Source organism: Manis javanica, chromosome 10, assembly GCF_040802235.1.
Source record: "Manis javanica isolate MJ-LG chromosome 10, MJ_LKY, whole genome shotgun sequence".
Taxonomy (NCBI): domain Eukaryota; kingdom Metazoa; phylum Chordata; class Mammalia; order Pholidota; family Manidae; genus Manis; species Manis javanica.
In genome coordinates this window covers 51,697,179-51,715,967 of record NC_133165.1, presented here as the reverse complement: position 1 = coordinate 51,715,967, position 18,789 = coordinate 51,697,179, and the positions used below count along the sequence as shown (strand labels likewise).

The 18,789-nt window shown below is 47.2% G+C and overlaps 1 protein-coding gene and 1 pseudogene across 1 annotated transcript in view; both read right to left on the bottom strand.

The window, feature by feature from the left end:
• The window catches only part of LOC108387380 (nuclear envelope pore membrane protein POM 121-like), a 29,943-nt gene extending 15,363 nt beyond the window's left edge, over positions 1–14,580 (bottom strand). Inside the window, exons 1-8 of the mRNA XM_073214267.1 lie at positions 14,531–14,580; positions 13,685–13,892; positions 10,822–10,910; positions 10,131–10,201; positions 9,530–9,648; positions 9,300–9,402; positions 5,099–5,407; positions 4,494–4,657 (exon numbers count right to left, since the gene is read on the bottom strand). Coding sequence (XP_073070368.1) covers positions 4,653–4,657; positions 5,099–5,407; positions 9,300–9,402; positions 9,530–9,648; positions 10,131–10,201; positions 10,822–10,910; positions 13,685–13,892; positions 14,531–14,580 — 954 coding nt within the window. The 3' untranslated portion in view covers positions 4,494–4,652. The remainder of the gene's footprint in view (positions 1–4,493; positions 4,658–5,098; positions 5,408–9,299; positions 9,403–9,529; positions 9,649–10,130; positions 10,202–10,821; positions 10,911–13,684; positions 13,893–14,530) is intronic.
• On the bottom strand, positions 6,708–7,977 carry LOC140843686 (nuclear envelope pore membrane protein POM 121-like; annotated as a pseudogene).
• Positions 14,581–18,789: the final 4,209 nt, after the last annotated feature.

The following is an 18,789-nucleotide window of genomic DNA, read 5'->3' as shown; positions in this document are numbered from 1 at the left end:
CCATCTGTATTTCTTTTTTAGAGAACTGTCTGTTCCGTTCCTCTGCCCATTTTTTAATTGGGTTATTTGTTTTTTGTTTGTTGAGGCGTGTGAGTTCTTTATATATTCTGGACATCAAGCCTTTATCGGATCTGTCATTTTCAAATATATTCTCCCATACTGTAGGGTTCCTTTTTGTTCTATTGATGGTGTCTTTTGCTGTACAGAAGCTTTTCAGCTTAAAGTAGTCCCACTTGCTCATTTTTGCTGTTGTTTTCCTTGCCCGGGGAGATATGTTCAAGAAGAGGTCACTCATGTTTATGTCTAAGAGGTTTTTGCCTATGTTTTTTTCCAAGAGTTTAATGGTTTCATGACTTACATTCAGGTCTTTGATCCATTTTGAGTTTACCTTTGTATATGGGGTTAGACAATGGTCCAGTTTCATTCTCCTACATGTAGCTGTCCAGTTTTGCCAACACCATCTGTTGAAGAGACTGTCATTTTGGCATTGTATGTCCATGGCTCCTTTATCAAATATTAATTGACCATATATGTTTGGGTTAATGTCTGGAGTCTCTAATCTGTTCCACTGGTCTGTGGCTCTGTTCTTGTGCCAGTACCAAATTGTCTTGATTACTATGGCTTTGTAGTAGAGCTTGAAGTTGGGGAGTGAGATCCCCCCTACTTTATTCTTCTTTCTCAGGATTGCTTTGGCTATTCGGGGTCTTTGGTGTTTCCATATGAATTTTTGAATTATTTGTTCCAATTCATTGAAGAATGTTGCTGGTAATTTGAGAGGGATTGCATCAAATCTGTATATTGCTTTGGGCAGGATGGCCATTTTGACGATATTAATTCTTCCTAGCCATGAGCATGGGATGAGTTTCCATTTATTAGTGTCCCCTTTAATTTCTCTTAAGAGTGACTTGTAGTTTTCAGGGTATAAGTCTTTCACTTTTTTGGTTAGATTTATTCCTAGGTATTTTATTCTTTTTGATGCAATGGTGAATGGAATTGTTTTCCTGATTTCTCTTTCTATTGATTCATTGTTAGTGTATAGGAAAGCTACAGATTTCTGTGTGTTAATTTTGTATCCTGCAACTTTGCTGTATTCCGATATCAGTTCTAGTAGTTTTGGAGTGGAGTCTTTAGGGTTTTTTATGTACAGTATCATATCATCTGCAAATAGTGACAGTTTAACTTCTTCTTTACCAATCTGGATTCCTTGTATTTCTTTGTTTTGTCTGATTGCCGTGGCTAGGACCTCCAGTACTATGTTAAATAACAGTGGGGACAGTGGGCATCCCTGTCTGGTTCCCAATCTCAGAGGATATGCTTTCAGCTTCTCACTGTTCAGTATAATGCTGGGTGTGGGTTTATCATATATGCCCTTTATTATGTTGAGGTACTTGCCCTCTATTCCCATTGTGCTGAGAGTTTTTATCATGAATGGATGTTGAATTTTGTCAAATGCTTTTTCAGCATCTATGGAGATGATCATGTGGTTTTTGTCTTTCTTTTTGTTGATGTGTTGGATGATGTTGATGGATTTTCGAATGTTGTACCATCCTTGCATCCCTGGGATGAACCCCACTTGGTCATGGTGTATGATCCTTTTGATATACTGTATAATTCTGTTTGCTAATATTTTATTGAGTATTTTTGCATCTACATTCATCAGGGATATTGGTCTGTAATTTTCTTTTTTGGTGGGGTCTTTGCCTGGTTTTGGTATTAGGGTGATGTTAGCTTCATAGAATGAGTTTGGGAGTATTCCCTCTTCTTCCATTTTTTGGAACACTTTAAGGAGAATGGGTATTATGTCTTCTCTGTGTGTCTGATAAAATTCCGAGGTAAATCCATGCAGGCTTTAGATTCATGGTTACCAAAGGTTCAAGGTTTGCTTCTTTAGTATCTTACTCCCTAACTTAGCTCACTTATTGAGCTGTTATATACACTGTCTGGAGATTCTTTTCTTCTCTCCCTTCTTATTCCTCCTCCTCCATTCTTCATATGTTGTGTGTTTTGTTCTGTGCTCTTTTTAGGGGTGCTCCCATTTAGAACAGTCCCTGTAGGATGCCCTGTAGAGGTGGTTTGTGGGAAGCAAATTTCCTCAGCTTTTGCTTGTCTGGGAATTGTTTAATTCCGCCTTCATATTTAAATGATAGTCGTGCTGGATACAGTATCCTTGGTTCAAGGCCCTTCTGTTTCATTGCATTAAGTATATCATGCCATTCTCTTCTGGCCTGTAGGGTTTCTGTCCAGAAGTCTGATGTTAGCCTGATGGGTTTTCCTTTATAGGTGACCTTTTTCTCTCTAGCTGCCTTTAAAACTCTTTCCTTGTCCTTGATCCTTGCCATTTTAATTACTATGTGTCTTGGTGTTGTTCTCCTTGGATCCTTTCTGTTGGGGGTTCTGTGTAATTCCATGGTCTCTTCGATTATTTCCTCCCCCAGTTTGGGGAAGTTTTCAGCAATTATTTCTTCAAAGAGACTTTCTATCCCTTTTCCTCTTTCTTCTTCTTCTGGTATCCCTATAATATGAAAGTTATTCCTTTTGGCTTGGTCACATAGTTCTCTTAGTGTTGTTTCATTCCTGGAGATCCTTTTATCTCTCTCTATGTCAGCTTCTATACGTTCCTGTTCTCTGGCTTCTATTCCTTCAATGGCCTCTTGCATCTATCCATTCTGCTTATAAATCCTTCCAGGGATTGTTTCACTTCTGTGATCTCCTTCCTGACATCTGTGATCTCCCTCCGGACTTCATCCCACTGCTCTTGCATTTTTCTCTGCATCTCATCCCATTGCTCTTGCATTTTTCTCTGCATCTCTGTCAGCATGTTCATGATATTTATTTTGAATTCTTTTTCAGGAGGACTGGTTAGGTCTGTCTCCTTCTCAGGTGTTGTCTCTGTGATCTTTGCCTGTAGTTTTGTCTTTTCATGGTGATAGAGATAGTGTGCAGAGGTGGTACAAGTGACCACTGGAAGAGCTTCCCTTCTTGTTGGTTTGTGGCCTTCCTCACCTGGGAGAATAGCGACCTCTAGTGGCTTGTGCTGGGCAGCTGTTGCAGACAGGGCTTCTGCTTCCTGCCCGGTTGCTATGGGGTTTATCTCCACTGTTGCTGTGGGCGTGGCCTGGCTGGGGCTGCTCCTCCAAAATGGTGGAACCCCATTGGAGGGGGAGCGGCTGGGAGGCTATTTATCTCTGTAAGGGGCCTCTGTGTTCCCTGCTGCCCAGGGGGTTAGAGTGCCCAGAGATCCCCAGATTCCCTGCCTCTGGTCTAAGTGACCTGTTCTGCCCCTTTAAGACTTCCAAAAAGCACTCTCCAAACCAAAACAACAAGAGCAACAATGAGAGAGGGAACCAAAAAAAAAAAAAAAAAGGAAAAAACACGTGATTTTTTTTTTGTCCTCAGGCGCCGGTCCCAGGCATCCGCTCACTGGTCCTGCTGCCCTGCCTCCCTAGCACCACGGTCCCTGTCCCTTCAAGGCTTCCAAAAAGCACCCGCCCACTGGTCCCGCAGGGAAAAACGCGCGATATTCTTTGTCCTCAGGTGCCGGTCCCAGGCACCCGCTCACCTGTCCCATTGCCCTGCCTCCCTAGCACTAGGGTCCCTATCCCGTTAAGGCTTCCAAAAAGCACTCGCCAAAAAGAGAAAAAAAAAGGGGGAAAAACACGCGATTTCCTCTGTCCTCAGGTGCTGGTCTCAGGCACCCGCCCACCGGTCCCACAGGGAAAAACGCGGGATATTCTTTGTCCTCAGGTGTCAGTCCCAGGCACCCTCTCACCAGTCCCACCGCCCTGCCTCACTAGCACCGGGGTCCCTGTCCCTTTAAGGCTTCCAAAAAGCACTCGCCAAAAAGAGGAAGAAAAAGGGGAAAAACACGCGATTTCCTCAGTCCTCAAGTGCCGGTCTCAGGCACCCGCCCACCGGTCCCGCAGGGAAAAATGCAGGATATTCTTTGTCCTCAGGCGCCGGTCCCAGTCACCCTCTCACCTGTCCCACCGCCCTGCCTCCCTAGCACCGGGGTCCCTGTCCCTTTAAGGCTTCCAAAAAGCACTCGCCAAAAAGAGGGAAAAAAAGGGAAAAACGCGCGATTTCCTCCGTCCTCAAGTGCTGGTCTCAGGCACCCGCCCACCAGTCCCTCAGGGAAAAACGCGGGATATTCTTTGTCCTCAGGCGCCGGTCCCAGGCACCCACTCACCAGTCCCGCCACCCTGCCTCCCTAGCACCGGGGTCCCTGTCCCTTTAAGGCTTCCAAAAAGCACTGGCCAAAAAGAGAAAAAAAAAAGGGGAAAAACACGTGATTTCCTCCATCCTCAAGTGCCGGTCCCAGGCACCTGCTCACCGGTCCCGCCACCCTGCCTCCCTAGCAACGGGGTCCCTGTCCCTTTAAGGCTTCCAAAAAGCAGTCGCCAAAAAAAAAAAAAAACCGCTCCGGTTTCTTTCCACCCGCCGGGAGCCTGGGGGAGGGGCACTCGGGTCCCGCCGGGCCGGGGCTTGTATCTTACCCCCTTTGCAAGGCGCTGGGTTCTTGCAGGTGTGGATGTGGTCTGGATGTTGTCCTGTGTCCTGTGGTCTCTATTTTAGGAAGATTTTTCTTTGTTATGTTTTCATAGGTCTATGTGTTTTTGGGAGGAGATTTTCACTGTTCTACTCACGCTGCCATCTTAATCTGTTCAAAAAAAAAAAAAACATTTTAAAAGGCCATGAATAATCTTCCTTTCCGCCTGTCTCTTAATGTCATTTTATCCCACTTTCCTTTTTAAACCTCTAGCCACACCTGGCTCTTCTCTGCTCATGAAAACATGTGCGTATCTCTGCCTTTGGGCCTTTGCTCCTGTGCCTACAACACACTCACACACAGCCGATGTCCCTGCTCCCAATTCTGGAACTGTGGCCATGGCCTCAGTTTGCTATTGTGTCAGGAAGGCTGCCACTGACTACCTAAATAGCTCCTCCAGTCATGAGTTACACTGCTACCGGATGCTGTTTATGGATAACTTCTGTGATAACATCTAAATGTTCACCACAGCGTACAGCTCCAAAAGCAGAGACTGTGTCAGCACTTAAGGCAGTGCCTGGCACTGCAGACTGAGCCCATTCCAAATCTCACCTGCAAGCAGAGACGTGTTCTGAGGTATGCTGGCCACGTAGAAGCCAAACAGTGTGCTCTTGCCAGCTGCACCAAGGGAATTCTGACTCAAGAATCCCCAGAAATGGGCCATGCCACCAGTTCTCCCACTTCGTGCTGCCACAACGTCGAATGCCCCAGTGGTGGAGCTGCTGTGGGGGGCTGACACGCTCATCCCAATGTCCCTGCTGCTAGCGCAGCCTGCCGACAACCCGGATGTGAATTGTGATGAGGTTGTGCTGCCACCGCTGCTGGTGGTCTGGGTCATAGCTTCAAAGTCCGAGGTGGTGGCTGCAAAAGAGGAGGAAATGAGGATCATTGTCTAACCCTATACACAAAAGTATATTCGAAATGGATCAAAGACCTGAATGTAAGCCATGAAACCATAAAACTCTTAGGAAAAACACAAGCAAAAATCTCTTGGATATAAACATGAGTGACTTCTTCATGAACGTATCTCCCCAGGCAAGGGAAACAAAAGCAAAAATGAACAAGTGGGACTACATCAAGCTGAAAAGCTTCTGTACAGCAAAGGACACCATCAATAGAACAAAAAGGCATCCTACAGTATGGGAGAATATATTCATAAATGACAGATCTAATAAAGGGTTGACATCAACAATGTATAAAGCACTCACACACCTCAACAAACAAAAAGCAAATAATCCAATTAAAAAATGGGCAGAGGAGCTGAACAGACAGTTCTCCAAAGAAGAAATTCAGATGGCCAACAGACACATGAAAAGATGCTCCACATTGGTAGTCATCAGAGAAATGCAAATTAAAACCTCACACCACTAAGGATTGCCACCATCGAAAAGACAAACAACAACAAATGCCGGTGAGGATTCGGAGAAAGGGGAACCCTCCTCCCCTGCTTGTGGGAATGTTATTTAGTTCAATCACTGTGGAAAGCAGTATGGAGGTTCCTCAAAAAATTCAAAATAGAAATACCATTTGACCCAGGAATACCATCTCTAGGAATTTACCCTAAGAATGCAGCAGCCCAATTTAAAAAAGACAGATGCACCCCTATGTTTATCGCAGCACTATTTACAATAGCCAGGAAATGGAAGGAACCTAAGTGTCCATCAGTAGATGAATAAATAAGATGTGATACATATACACAATGGAATATTAATCAGCCATAAGAAGAAAACAAATCCTACTATTTGCAACAACACGGATGGAGCTAGAGGGTATTATGATCAGTGAAATAAGCCAGGTGGAGAAAGACAAGTACCAAATGATTTCACTCATCACTGGAGTATAAGAACAAAGGAAAAACAGAAGGAACAAAAGAGCAGCAGAATCACAGAACCCAAGAAAGGACAACAGTTACCAAATAGAAAGGGACTGGGGAAGATAGGTGGAAAGGGAGGGAGAAGGGGGTGGAAGAAGAAAGGGGGCCTTATGAGTAACATGTATAATGTGGAGGGGGGCATGGGGAGTGCTGTGCAACAAATAGTAGACAAGGAGTGTTTTTGAAGCATCTTACTACGCTGATGAACAGTGACTAATGGGGTACATGGGGGGGGAGTTGGTGAAGGGGGGAGTCTAGTAAACATAATATTCCTCAAATAATTGTAGATTAATGATACCACAAAATAAAAAAATTGGAGGAAACAGCTGTGGTACTGCCAAAAGTCGGCTAAGTGCTGGAGATTGTGCCAAAAAGAGAGGCTGCGGGTTTGAACCCACGAAAACCTGACCACACAGTCCTGCCAAAGGCTGGCTGGGGTGGGGCCAGGGCTGCTGAGCTTCCAAAAGGAAAGGAGCTGCCAAAGCTGGGGGCCAGTGCTGGCTGGCAGTCCACATCTGCTGTCTGTCAGTGACTTGGAACGTGCGCTGTGGGGTGACTCCAGGATAGGATGGGACGGGGGGCCTGGTGCCAGAACTAAAGGGAATGTTGAAGGCTGGGGTGGTAGTGCTGCTAAATGTCAGTGCAGGCTGGCTCGGGGAGATGGGGGTGGAGGTCATGAGGGTGCCACTGAAGCCACCGAAACTGGCGGTGCTGCTGCCAGCAGCTGTCTGGATGGCGCCGGGCAGGGACTGGCTGAAGGTGACGGCTGTTGTTGGAGCAGGCGTGGCCAGAGCCTGCCAAACTGGAGTATGGAGCCCATGGCTGGGCAGAGCTGGAAACAGAGGCAAGGGGGGACCCAAAGAGGACAGGCTGGGCAGTGGAAGCAGTGGGGCTGGTCATGCTGCTCACAGTGCTGGTCACTCTGCTCACGCCAAAGCCAAATACAGGCTTCCGGGCGGAGTCTGCGGCTGTGCCGGTGGTGGTCCCCCAAGCCGCTCCTGACGGGACACTGACACTGGCTGGGCCAGGGAACAGAGGGGTATTCATGCTAGTGCCTGAAGTAGTTGTCTGACTGAAGGAGGAAGGAGTTGACAAGGGCAAAGATGTAGGTAGCCCGGTGCTGCTAAAAACAGGACTGAAAGTGAGGGGCAGTCGGCTGGTAATCAGGGTGTGGGCAGAGCTGGAAGATGCCTCTGTTGTGACTTGGGAATGGCTGGATGGCACAGGACCCTCCTTCCCACTTTTAGATGGAGCCACAAAGATGGGCTTGAACATGGGATGTGCTGACGACACAGCAGGAGCTGCCGAGGCAGAAGGGTTAGCAGGTGGTCTGCTCAGCATTCCAAAAAGAACACTGGGCTTCAGGGTGGGGCCTGGGGCAGGCAGGGCCTGGGTTTGGCAGATGTCTCAGCCTGAGAGGCTGGAGGTGACTTGGTGGCATCACTGGCTGGTATTGTGGGAGAGGCAGGGGTCAGCCCCAAGAAAAGGGCTCTGGCTGTGAAGAGCCAAGAGGGCCCAGAAGGCCAGGTGTCTGCAGGGGCAAACGGGCCATGGGCATGGCTGTTAGGCAGGGAAATACATGAGTGGGGTGGAAAGAGTACAGGGTCAGCAAAGCCCCCTAGAAAGGACTCAGTTAACCAGTTAAATCTAGAAATCCAGAAAAGATTCAGAGTTAGTGAGTTAATCAGTTAAAGCTCAAAAGGTCAAGAGAAACTTGGCCTTGAAGGTTTGAATATTCCCCAGATTAAAGTATCTGAGCACAATTTGTTCACCATGTAAGAACTTGTTCGTTATGCTTCAGAAGATTGGAGACTGACGAAAATTAGGCTTGGGGTGGATTAATGATTGTGCATTGAGCATTGACTTCCCTATACAGAATTTTATTGTTGTTAACAACCATTTGATCAATAAATATGAGAGATGCCCTCTCAAAAAAAAAAAAAAAAGTATCTGAGCACAGCCCATGTCTTCATTGTGTCCATGAGATCATTGTATGATTTACTCTAGCCTGCTAAAAGGCCCACCTATAAACAGCAAAGACAGGGAGATCCCACCTTAAAGCCAAAATTGTATTTAAAAAGAAAACTAGGAAGTTTCAGAAGAAAGATTCTTAACATACTCTTTAGCAAACAAATAACTCTGCCCACCTTGGAGGAAAGGCAGACAGTCTTGATAAGCTAATTTTGCAGAATTACTTAGAGGACTGATGAGTAACTTAATGTCTCATCAAAGATACTTGAGACCACTTAACAAGCCCACACCCTAGCCCTCTGTCACATTCCTGAAAAATCCTTAAAAGAGGGAGCCCCCAACCTTTCACTGTGCTCCTATGTGAGGTCACCCGCACTTTCTAAGTTTAAACTCCTTTTAACTTTAAACTCCCTCTTTTCAACCTTTCAGGGTGCTGCACTCCTCTCTCTGAGGTCGCCTGCACTTCCTAAGTGCATAACTTCAACTCTTCCCAACCTTTCAGGGTGCTCCTCTCTCTGAAGTCACCCACACTTTCTAAGTGTGTGACCTTGTAATCTTAAACTCTTTCTCTCCAACCTTTCAGGGCACTCCTCCCTCTCTGAGGTCACCTGCACTTCTTTCTGGCTAAGTAACTTTAAATAAAACTTTTACTCTGCTTCACTACTGTGTCTCTGCCCTTCAATTCTTTGTCACGGCGGGGACAAGAACGGAGTAAAATACACAATGCGTCCCACCCAACACTGCCACTGCAGCAGATTCTAGGAAGAAGAACAGAAAATGTCAACTATGGTATCTCAAACGTGATGATATTTGGTGCTCTAGAAGCCTTGCTGGGCCAGGGATTCAGGAGTCAACAAATATGACTCTGGGAACCATCTCTGGAGTGTGAAATTATCCCATATTCCTTACCAGTCTTATCCTCGAAGATCCTCTTCAGCCACTGTGACTGAGCTTGCTTCTCCTGGTAATACTCTTCGACCTTGATTGAGCAGCCAATCCAGGCAGCTCGAGGCTAACAAGAGAAAAAGGAGAAGCCAAGCCAGTCAGAAGGAAGTGACAGAAACCTGTACCGACCCTTCCGTTCCTGAGACGCAGGGGAGCCAGACTGGCGTGGGCAGGGGTGGGTGGACAGACGATACCAAGATCAGCGGGATCCCTTGCCTGGAGGGCACCAGGGGAAACTTGCGTCTGCGTGGCTGGGAGCTGCTGGGTGTAGGTGGAGAATCCCAGGAGTTCTGCTCCCTACATGTCGTTGTATCTGCAAATAAAGTATCAGACTTACTTTCTTCCTGCTCTCTTCCAGAAATGGAGAGGTTTGTCTATCCAGCCTAGTTTTTAATACTGAACTTTTACTAGGTGTCTCTGAGATTCTATCTTCTATGGTTTGGGCGCTTGGATGGTGTTGGCAAGATTATTTCTAATAGTCAAGACGACGTGAAGTGGTCATTGCTCCAAATGCATGCACATGGTTGCTTACCCGACAGAAATTGCCTGGTCTGCTCAGATTCCCCCACCTAGGCTTACCTTACCCCAAACCCCCCAGGTGGCCTGGGTTATGCTATACGAGTCTGGGCAACCTTTCTCCCTTACCAGACCATAAACCCCGAAGGACAGGAACATCTCTCTCTGTAACTACCAAGCCCCACACAAATCAAGGCTCAGTACGTGTTTCCAGTGGGTTGTGGTCCATGCGTCCTCCATACACTACCGCCAACACGTGCCATGCGTTCATCAACTTACCCTGTTCTCCCTGGGACTCCTTGTTTACCGGCGGAGCAGAAGAGCCAGATCCCTGAGGACCGTCCTCTTCTCTGTAGGAGGAAGAGGCACAATTAAGTTTAGAAAAGCACTGGATAACTTCTTACACCCTCCTAACTACCAACTGACCAAAGTCTAGAACAACCATGACTAAGATCTCAGTGTGTCAAGACAACAAAAAGAAGCAAAGAAAATTCCTAAAGAAATGAAGGGAGGCAGTTCACAGAAGCCATAGAGACACCTTTGTCTTAAAACAAGCAGAAAACAATCTTCAGAACCTTACATACAACCTGCCAAGTTTCTGAGAGTCCTAGTCACACCTCTATCTCTAAGAAAGCAGCATTCTAGTCTGGCACCTAGGGGGTCAGCTGGGGTCTAGAATGTGAAGCCTGCTGCCCACCCCCATCAGTCACTCTGTTCACTCTGTCCCGTGCAAGACCTTCCCCTTACGCCCCAGCCCCTCACGCTGCAGCATGAGGGGAAGCAGAGGCCGGTGTGGTCACACTGTGTGACGACTGCAAGAGATGAGAGTGATTCAGGGCGGCACCATCTCTGCCCTTTAGATGTGAACCATTTTGATTCTCCAAATTGGAGTCTCAGAAAGCCTAAGAGCCAAGTAAATTTCTCTCCTTTCCCACCCTCTCATTAATCCACACAGCAAATCACCGATCACCTCATTTTCTTTTCTGGACTCTCTGGTGTCTGTGAGCTGGACGAGGCTGGGCTGGAGAAGGGTGAGGCACTGGGACGCCTCTTCCAGAGCTAAAAGCCAAACACAAGTCACGTGACTGACCTTGGGAATAACATAGGATCTGACCTTCAACATAATTCTGTGGCTCTAATCCATCACCATATTAAAAGTCTCCTTTTCGAATATAGTCAAAATATTGTAACAACTTTGTATGGTGATAGCTGGTAGCTAGAATTATCATGTATATAAATGTTGAATCACTGTGTTGTACACCTGAAACTAATGTAATACTGTGTGTCAACTACCCTTCAATTAAAAAAAATTAAAAAAAAAAGTCTCCTTTTCAAGTGACTAAAAAAAACATTTCTTTGTGAAGTGGGGCTTCTGAAAAGTGAGTCAATTGCCAGTATTTGAAAGGGTTGTCATTGGCCAAAGTTGGAAAAGTTGCATCAGAAAGGGCAGCTACACTATACTGAGGATCATGAAATGTTTATAAAATTTCATCAGTTCATAAAGATAACACAGCAAGAATCATACTGGTCACCTTTGGAGTTAACTATGGCATCAGTGCCTGCTTATTATCCTGCCACTCCTGTATATAGGGTTTGTTCTTCTATCTAGAATTACACAGACGTTCAGTTAACAAATGCAGAGGGAAGGACAGAATTAGAACATCACCATTTTGCCATAATGGACATAGACAAAGGCGAAAAATGGCCGCTAAAATCAGCAGGTGAAAAGCTCATAGGAACAATAAAGTGAAGGATCAGACTGACACCTGAGCCCAGTGGGAGGCAACCACACAGCACGTGCTCCGGATGTGATGCGATCAGAAGTGCACAGCAGCACCTCTGCCCAAATCACTGAACTTGAAACTCATCAAGCCTCAGGAGCCAACTGCCCGTTTACAGGGAAAATAGGGATAGAGTACTTGTCAAAATGGCACCATGACGAAAACAAAATCCAGAATGTAGTAAATTCTATAGAACATAATGACTCAGACTTTTCAAAGGTAAGAAAAAGCGTAGTAGTAGTACCGTTGATTGAGTCTAAGAGAGGCCTGACGTCCCCGCTGCGGGGGAGAGCGCGCGCGGCCGCCGCCCCAGCCCGTGTGCTCCGCGCCTGCGGCGGCGGCGGCAGCGACGGCGGCGGAAGAAGTCGCGGGTACAGCCCGCGGGGGAAGCCTTACAGCTGGAGGCGGCCAGGGGGCGCCGGCCGCGTGGGCCCGGAGCGCCCGGGGAGGCCGCGCTCTGAGGCTGGCGACCTGCCGCCTGCGGCTCCTCGGGCGGGCCGAGGCACTGGGAGCCGGAGCCCGGCACCCGGGATAGCCGGCATCCTGGCGGGGCCCGCGCACCCCGGGGTTGTGTCTGGCGCGCCTCAGGACCGCGGAGGGGTTCTGCCACCAAGGGGAGTTCGCTGAGGCGGCCGGCTGGCCTGAGCAGCGCGCCTGGGCAGGCAGAGGGCCCGGTGCACGCGCGCCTCCCGCGGTCGACCCCGCAGCTGCCCGTGACGCGGGGGTGGCTTCCCACGCGGCTGCGTGGCGGGCAGTGGGAACGCGGGCTTCGCCCCCGGGAGACCAACGGGCGGCAGAGGGCGAGTCCCCCGCCCCGCCCCGCCCCGCCCCCTGCGTCCCGCCCCGCCCCCTGCGTCCCGCCCCGCCCCCGGCGCGGCGCTCGGAGCATCATGGCTCCGCCCAGGCCTGTTGAAAAGTTGATTATTTTTACCCTGTCTGCTTGTTAGGCCATCAGATACAATCTGTATAATGCTAAGTCTGAAGCTCTTTGAGTGTGAATTAAGTCCCCTGAAATCTAAATTTCAGTACTTATTTTGGTGGCACTTCTTGAATGCTTACTATGGACAGTGTAGACGCATGAACACATTACATGTACTGCCTCACAACTATCTTATCAAGTAGGTCAAAATCATTATTTCCATAAGTGTATGACCTTACCTTCAGATTTTTTGTTACATATATTAATTAAATACCTTTAATGCTCAAAAAAAAAGAGTCTAAGAGACATGTGAACCAAACACAATGAGTTGATTTTTGGTCCCTGATTCAAAGTAACTGTAATAAGACAGGAAGGGTAAGAAGGGAAAACTGGAGCGATAATAAGTAACATTAAGTCATTATTATTCAGAGGAATAGAGGCATTGTGGTTATTAATGTTCAAAAAGTTTTAAAAATACACTGAAGTACCTACAGGTGAAACAATGTGTTTGTACTTTAAAACACAAGAGGAAAACCAATTTGGGGTGGTGTTGATGGATCAGGACTGACAAAACACTGTTAACTGCTGGAGCCACATGGAGGTTCATTATGATATTTTTCCTTCCTTTTGTGTATGTATGACATTTGACATAAAATTGTAAGAAGGGGCAATGACTATGTATGTCAGGTCTGTTGTGATCACTGATTGAGGAAATGGGTATACAGTGCTCAGCAGAGGGCTTAGTGCAGAATAGATCCAGGTAAAGCTTCATACTATTATGCTCTGCATTGTCATAACTGCTTGGCCGGGGCCTTCATCTCCTATATTTGTCATTTATCATTAATGTGTCATTTATATTACTCTAAGAGCCTTCTGTATGGATGAAAACATGTCAAAAGCTACCCAACAAGCAGAAGGGTACTTTATACACTCACACAAATGGCCCTTAGCTGTTAAGCTACAGTCTTGGGAGAAACCCAGAAAATAAAAAACTGCTCAATAACTGGAACTTAAGATTTCTCCCTCACATAAGAAGCTTCTTCTTTTCCTTTGAGTGAGTTATTCTCTCAGATGAACAACTGCAGGAGAATAAAGTGGACACACTGGGAGTCTTTTCCTCCAGCAATGCTTACATTGGAAAACGAGCCAGGTTGCTCCCGGGAGGAGCGATCCTCACCGTCGAAGGCCTGCACAACACTGGAATTACTAGGAGACAGCACACGCTTTCTGTGATGGCCATTCCGGCACAGCGTGGGAAGCGCACAGGAATACTGGGCCTGCTGGATTGGGTATCGTCTTGAACGTGTAATGCCAAAGTGGTGTGGTGAAGTCCCACAGGCCCTGTGGAGAATGGGAGACACATTATGGAATCAAAGCAGCTTAGAAGAATGACAGAAAGTTTAAATTCCTTAAGAACCATGTGGGTTCAGTTATTTTCCAGAGAGCTTAAGCCTTTAAGCAACACAAAACACAGCATTTTTATGGCAACTTTCCGCATTCCACCTAAGGGCAGAAAGTGGCAGGTACTTGACAGCTGTCCCTGCAATGGATTCAACAACTTTGAGGGGGAAATTGAAAAACTGCCCACACAAGTAAACCTACAGTGGAAGAAAAGTGTGTGTAAGGACATGCAGGGACAAATTTTACAAGAATCCTTCAATCTCTTATGCTACGTCATCAGAAATATACACCCAAAGTCAAACATTTTAAAAACCTGAATGTTCACCTTTTCAAATAAATGTACTTATCAAGGATCTAGTGTTGTCACCGAAGTTTTGAATTTTGTTGTTATCACTCAACTGGGACTAAACGAAAACACAGATTAAATCTAATCATCTTTATCAGCCAAGTTATATCCATCCAGGACGTTTCCTGGGTACACCTCTTTGAGTTCGGCTGATACAATTTATTGGTCCAAAGATAAAAAAGTAACAAAACCTTTTAGAGTACTATACTTTACAGACAGAAGGTAGTCTCACCTGAAACAGGGATATTTTAAGTGATTTACCAAGTATTCTGCTAAACCCATACTGTATTAAAGTTCAGAGCTTTAAGAACTGAAAGAAGGGTTTGCAACACGGGGATGGGGCTAGAGGGTATTATGCTCAGTGAAATATGCCAGGCAGAAAAAGACAAGTATCAAATGATTTCACTCATCTGTGGAGCATAAAAACAAAGAAAAAACTGAGGGCACAAAACAGCAGCAGACTCACAGAACCCGAGAATGAACTAACAAATACCAAAGGGAAAGGGACTGGGAAGGGTTGGTGGGAAGGGAGGGAGAAGGGGAATAAGGGGCATTAGGATCAGCATACATGATGTAGGCGGGGAGCACGGGGAGGGCACTATAGCAGCACACAGAGGAGACAAGTAGTGACTCTATAGCATCTCCCTGCGCGGATGGACAGTGACCGTAATGGGGTTTGAGGGGGGGACTTGATAATGGGGGGAGTCTAGTAACCACAATGTTGCTCATGTAACTGTACACTAATGATCCCCCAAAAAATTAAAAATTAAAAGAATAGAAAAATGACCCAAAAAAAAGAACTGAAAGAAGGGAACAGTTCTGGCAGCACATCTCATAGCAGAGGCTAAAGGGAGGCAGGACACGGTGGACGCGCACCAAGGTGTTTGAAGAGGTGAAAACGGCACAGAGCCCACTGAGGACTTAAGAAAAAACTTTCAAAGTCAAGTCCTCCGTCTGGGGAGAGTCAGCGTGTCTTACCGGCGGGAAGGCCTCCAAGGGGACCCGAGGATACGAGTGGGGACTGAGGGCTGATGGGATCACGGTGGGCGGAGGGGGCCGGCGGGGCGGGGCTTGTGGGGCGGGAGCGGCTTGCGAGGAAGGCCGGGCGCGCGCACCCAGCGAGGAAGGCCGGGCGCGCGTGTGGGCGCCGGCTCCTGGCTTCCGGTTTGGGGGCGGGTTGCGGGGGGCGGAGCTTGCTCAAAACTCCTCCCATTTGAAGCGAAGAGCGAGCTCTGTCCGGCGGGCGAGCGGCTTCCGGGGCTGTCTCCTCCAGACTGCCTACCTACGCTGCCCGCGGGCTAGAGGTGGGCGGGCATTGTGCGCTGGCGGCGCGCGCTCCCAAGTTGCCGGGAGACGGCGCGCGAATGGCTGCTCAGGGCTCGCGGCTCAGGCGACTCTAGGCCGCGGTGGCCCCCCCAGCCAGCTCGGCCAACGCGGCCGCCGCGGGCACCAGGTACTCAGCACGAGACCCGTTGGCAAAACAGAGAAAAAGGAAAAGGAAAGCATTGAAGTCTTTCATAAAATTCAGTTGGTATAATGTGAACTTTCTTTTTCTTTTTTTCTTTTTTATTAAGGTATCATTGATATACACTGCTCTGAAGGTTTCACAAGAGAAACAATGTGGGTACTATATTCACCCATATTATCGAGTCCCCCCTCTCCATACCCCATTTCCGCCGTTGTCCATCAGCGTAGCACGATGCCACGGAGTCCCTACTTGTCTTCTCGGAGCTACATTGTTTCCCCGTGACCCCACAGACACCATGTGCACCAAGCATAATACCCCTGAAACCCCTTCTCCCTCCCATACCCCTCCCCTTTGGTAACCCCTAGGCCCTTCTCGGAGTCTGTGAGTCAGCTGCTGTTTTGTTCCTTCAGATTTGCCTTGTTATACTCCACAAATGAGGGGAATCATTTGGTACTTGTTTTTCTCTGCTTGGCTTATTTCACTGAGCATAATACCCTCTAGCTCCACCCATGTTGTTGCAAATGGCAGGCTTTGTAATTTTCTTATGGCTGATTAGTGTTCCACTTTGTATTATGTACCACCTCTTCTTTATCCTTTCATCTACTGATGGACACTCATGTTGCTTTCATATCTTGGCTATTGTAAATAATGCTGCAATAAACATAGGGGTGCATATGTCTTTTTGAGTCTGGGATCTTGTTTCTTTGGGTAAATTCCTAGGAGTGGAATTCCTTGGTCAAATGGTATTTCTAGTTTGTTTTTTGAGGAACCTCCATGTTGCTTTCCAGAATGGTTGAACTAATTTACATTCCCAGTATCAGTGTAGTAGGGTTCCCCTTTCTCCGCATCCTCACTAGCATTTGTTGTTGCTAGCCTTTTTGAGGTTGGCCATCCTAAGTGGTGTGACGTGATATCTCTTTGTGGTTTTAATTTGCATTTCCCTGATAATTAGGAATGTGGGGGCATCTTCTCATGTGCTGTTGGCCATCTGAATTTCTTCTTTGGGGAAGTGTCTGTTCAGATCCTCTGCCCATTTTTTAATTGGATTATTTGCTTTTTGTTTGTTGAGGCATGTGAGTTCTTTATGTATTTTGGATGTTAACCCCTTATTGGATATGTCATTTACAAATATATTCTCCCATACTGTAGGATGCCTTTTTGTTCTACTGATGATGTCCTTGGCTGTAGCTTGATGTAGTCCCATTGGTCCTGTTGTGGGTCTCAGATCGGGCACGCTGGAGCAGGAGTAAGGAAACAGGTCCTCACAGAAAAGTAGATTATAAAAAGGGAGCCTTTATTTTAGCTGGCTGGCGTCTGCCAAGGAGCAAGCTCTCCAACTGCAGCCCCGAGCCTCTATTACAACATCCTTTTAAGCATTTTTACCGCATCCTGCTTAGTTTTTGCAACTTTTCCGCCTTCGCCTAAATTCAGCAAGCTATATTCCTCGTTCAATGCTCAGGGGGCTTAAGCATCCTGTTTTTCCCACTGTAAGAATAGAAATAGGTTAGCTTAAGCATAGCCATCTTAAAGGCCTAGAAGCCATTTTCTAAGTATGTGACTTAGAAAGAAAAACAAACTGGGTAAGGCCTTGAAAAACAAGTTAATCATGAACACCAGGTGGTGGGCAGCTGTAGCCTTTAGTCTGCTAACCTTGGTCAGCTAATCTTACATACCAAGCTTATCGTGCAGAACCTCCCTGACAATTGAGGAGTGGTCTTATCTTGCTCTTGCCTAACCCCAGGATGTATGTCTTGCAAGAATAATGTGCAGCTGTAGAAAATTACTATGAGTTAAGTGTTTTGAAAATGCTATATAAACCCTTGGCTTTGAGTGCTTGGGGTCCTTGTTGAAACCCGTTGCGTCGGGCTGACACTTGGACCCAGCTAGCTGGTTCCTGAATAAAGTCCTCTTGCTTGTTGCATCAAGAGACGTCTTCCGTGAGTGAATTGGGGTGGCGTTCGCATTTAGGCAGATCCAACACCACCTGCTGCAGGAAGTGTGTGATACTGCTGGTCTCTAACAAAGCAATGTACAGAAGCAAAAATAGCCTGGAGTTAGTTGAACATCCTTTTTCTCATGGGATTTATATCTTTTCCTTTAGTTTCTCAGAAGTTGGTAAGTGACTAGGGTCTGGGGCTAACTTTACAGAGAGCTTTGTGTCCTATTTTTATGTCTGAAACTGCTTCAACCCCTCACAGTCCATTGTTGCTTTTGTTTCCCTTACCAGAGGAGAAAGCGCGTGAACGGAATCTCCGGACTTGCGACTCACTCGCACCGCTCCTGTGGGAGTTCCAATGTCAGTGCCTGGGACAAAAATTATATCCACCCTTATGATGCCCTGAGCACCTTGACCATGTTTTTATGAACATTAACTCCAGGGTCCCAACAATGAGAAACGGGAGCATGGTGGCCCCACTGCACACACCCAGAGAGGAAGGCCAAGTTGCCCATCCACCTAAAATCTAACCTTATGGCTTTCTCCCCCAAGCTCCTATTGTGGGGCTGTCGGCTAGCACCACTGGATGCTGCCCTCTTGAGAGAGACAAGAGAACCTTTCTAGTTGCTCCTTCAGGAAGATTCACAGAAACAAGATCATAGGCTAAAGGACATAAACACCTGTCCAGCTCTTCTGAACTCCAGGAGCATTTCTCTGATGCGCTAACCCTGCCACTGTCGCCCTTGTTAGCGCTTTGGCAGGGTGTGTGTGCCTGTCTCACATGTGCCGTGGGGCTCAGTCTGCCCCTTCAGAACTGCCACACGGATTTGCTTTCAGCTTGTTTCTCCTGGGTGGGGACAGGACCGCAGGAGGCTGAGGAGGCTCCTCTGGCACTCCCCACGAGGAACGTGGTCTCCAGCCCTCATCCCCCAGCTGCCCTCGCTGAGCTGTTATGGGAACCCAAATGCCAGTCCAGATGCCCTGAGCACGACGGGCTCTGTTAGCCAGTGAAGTGGGTGTCGTGAAGCTGGGACAAAAGTGTCCTTGTGCTGCTGCGGGCCTGGGGCAGGGTGGTGGGAGGCACAGG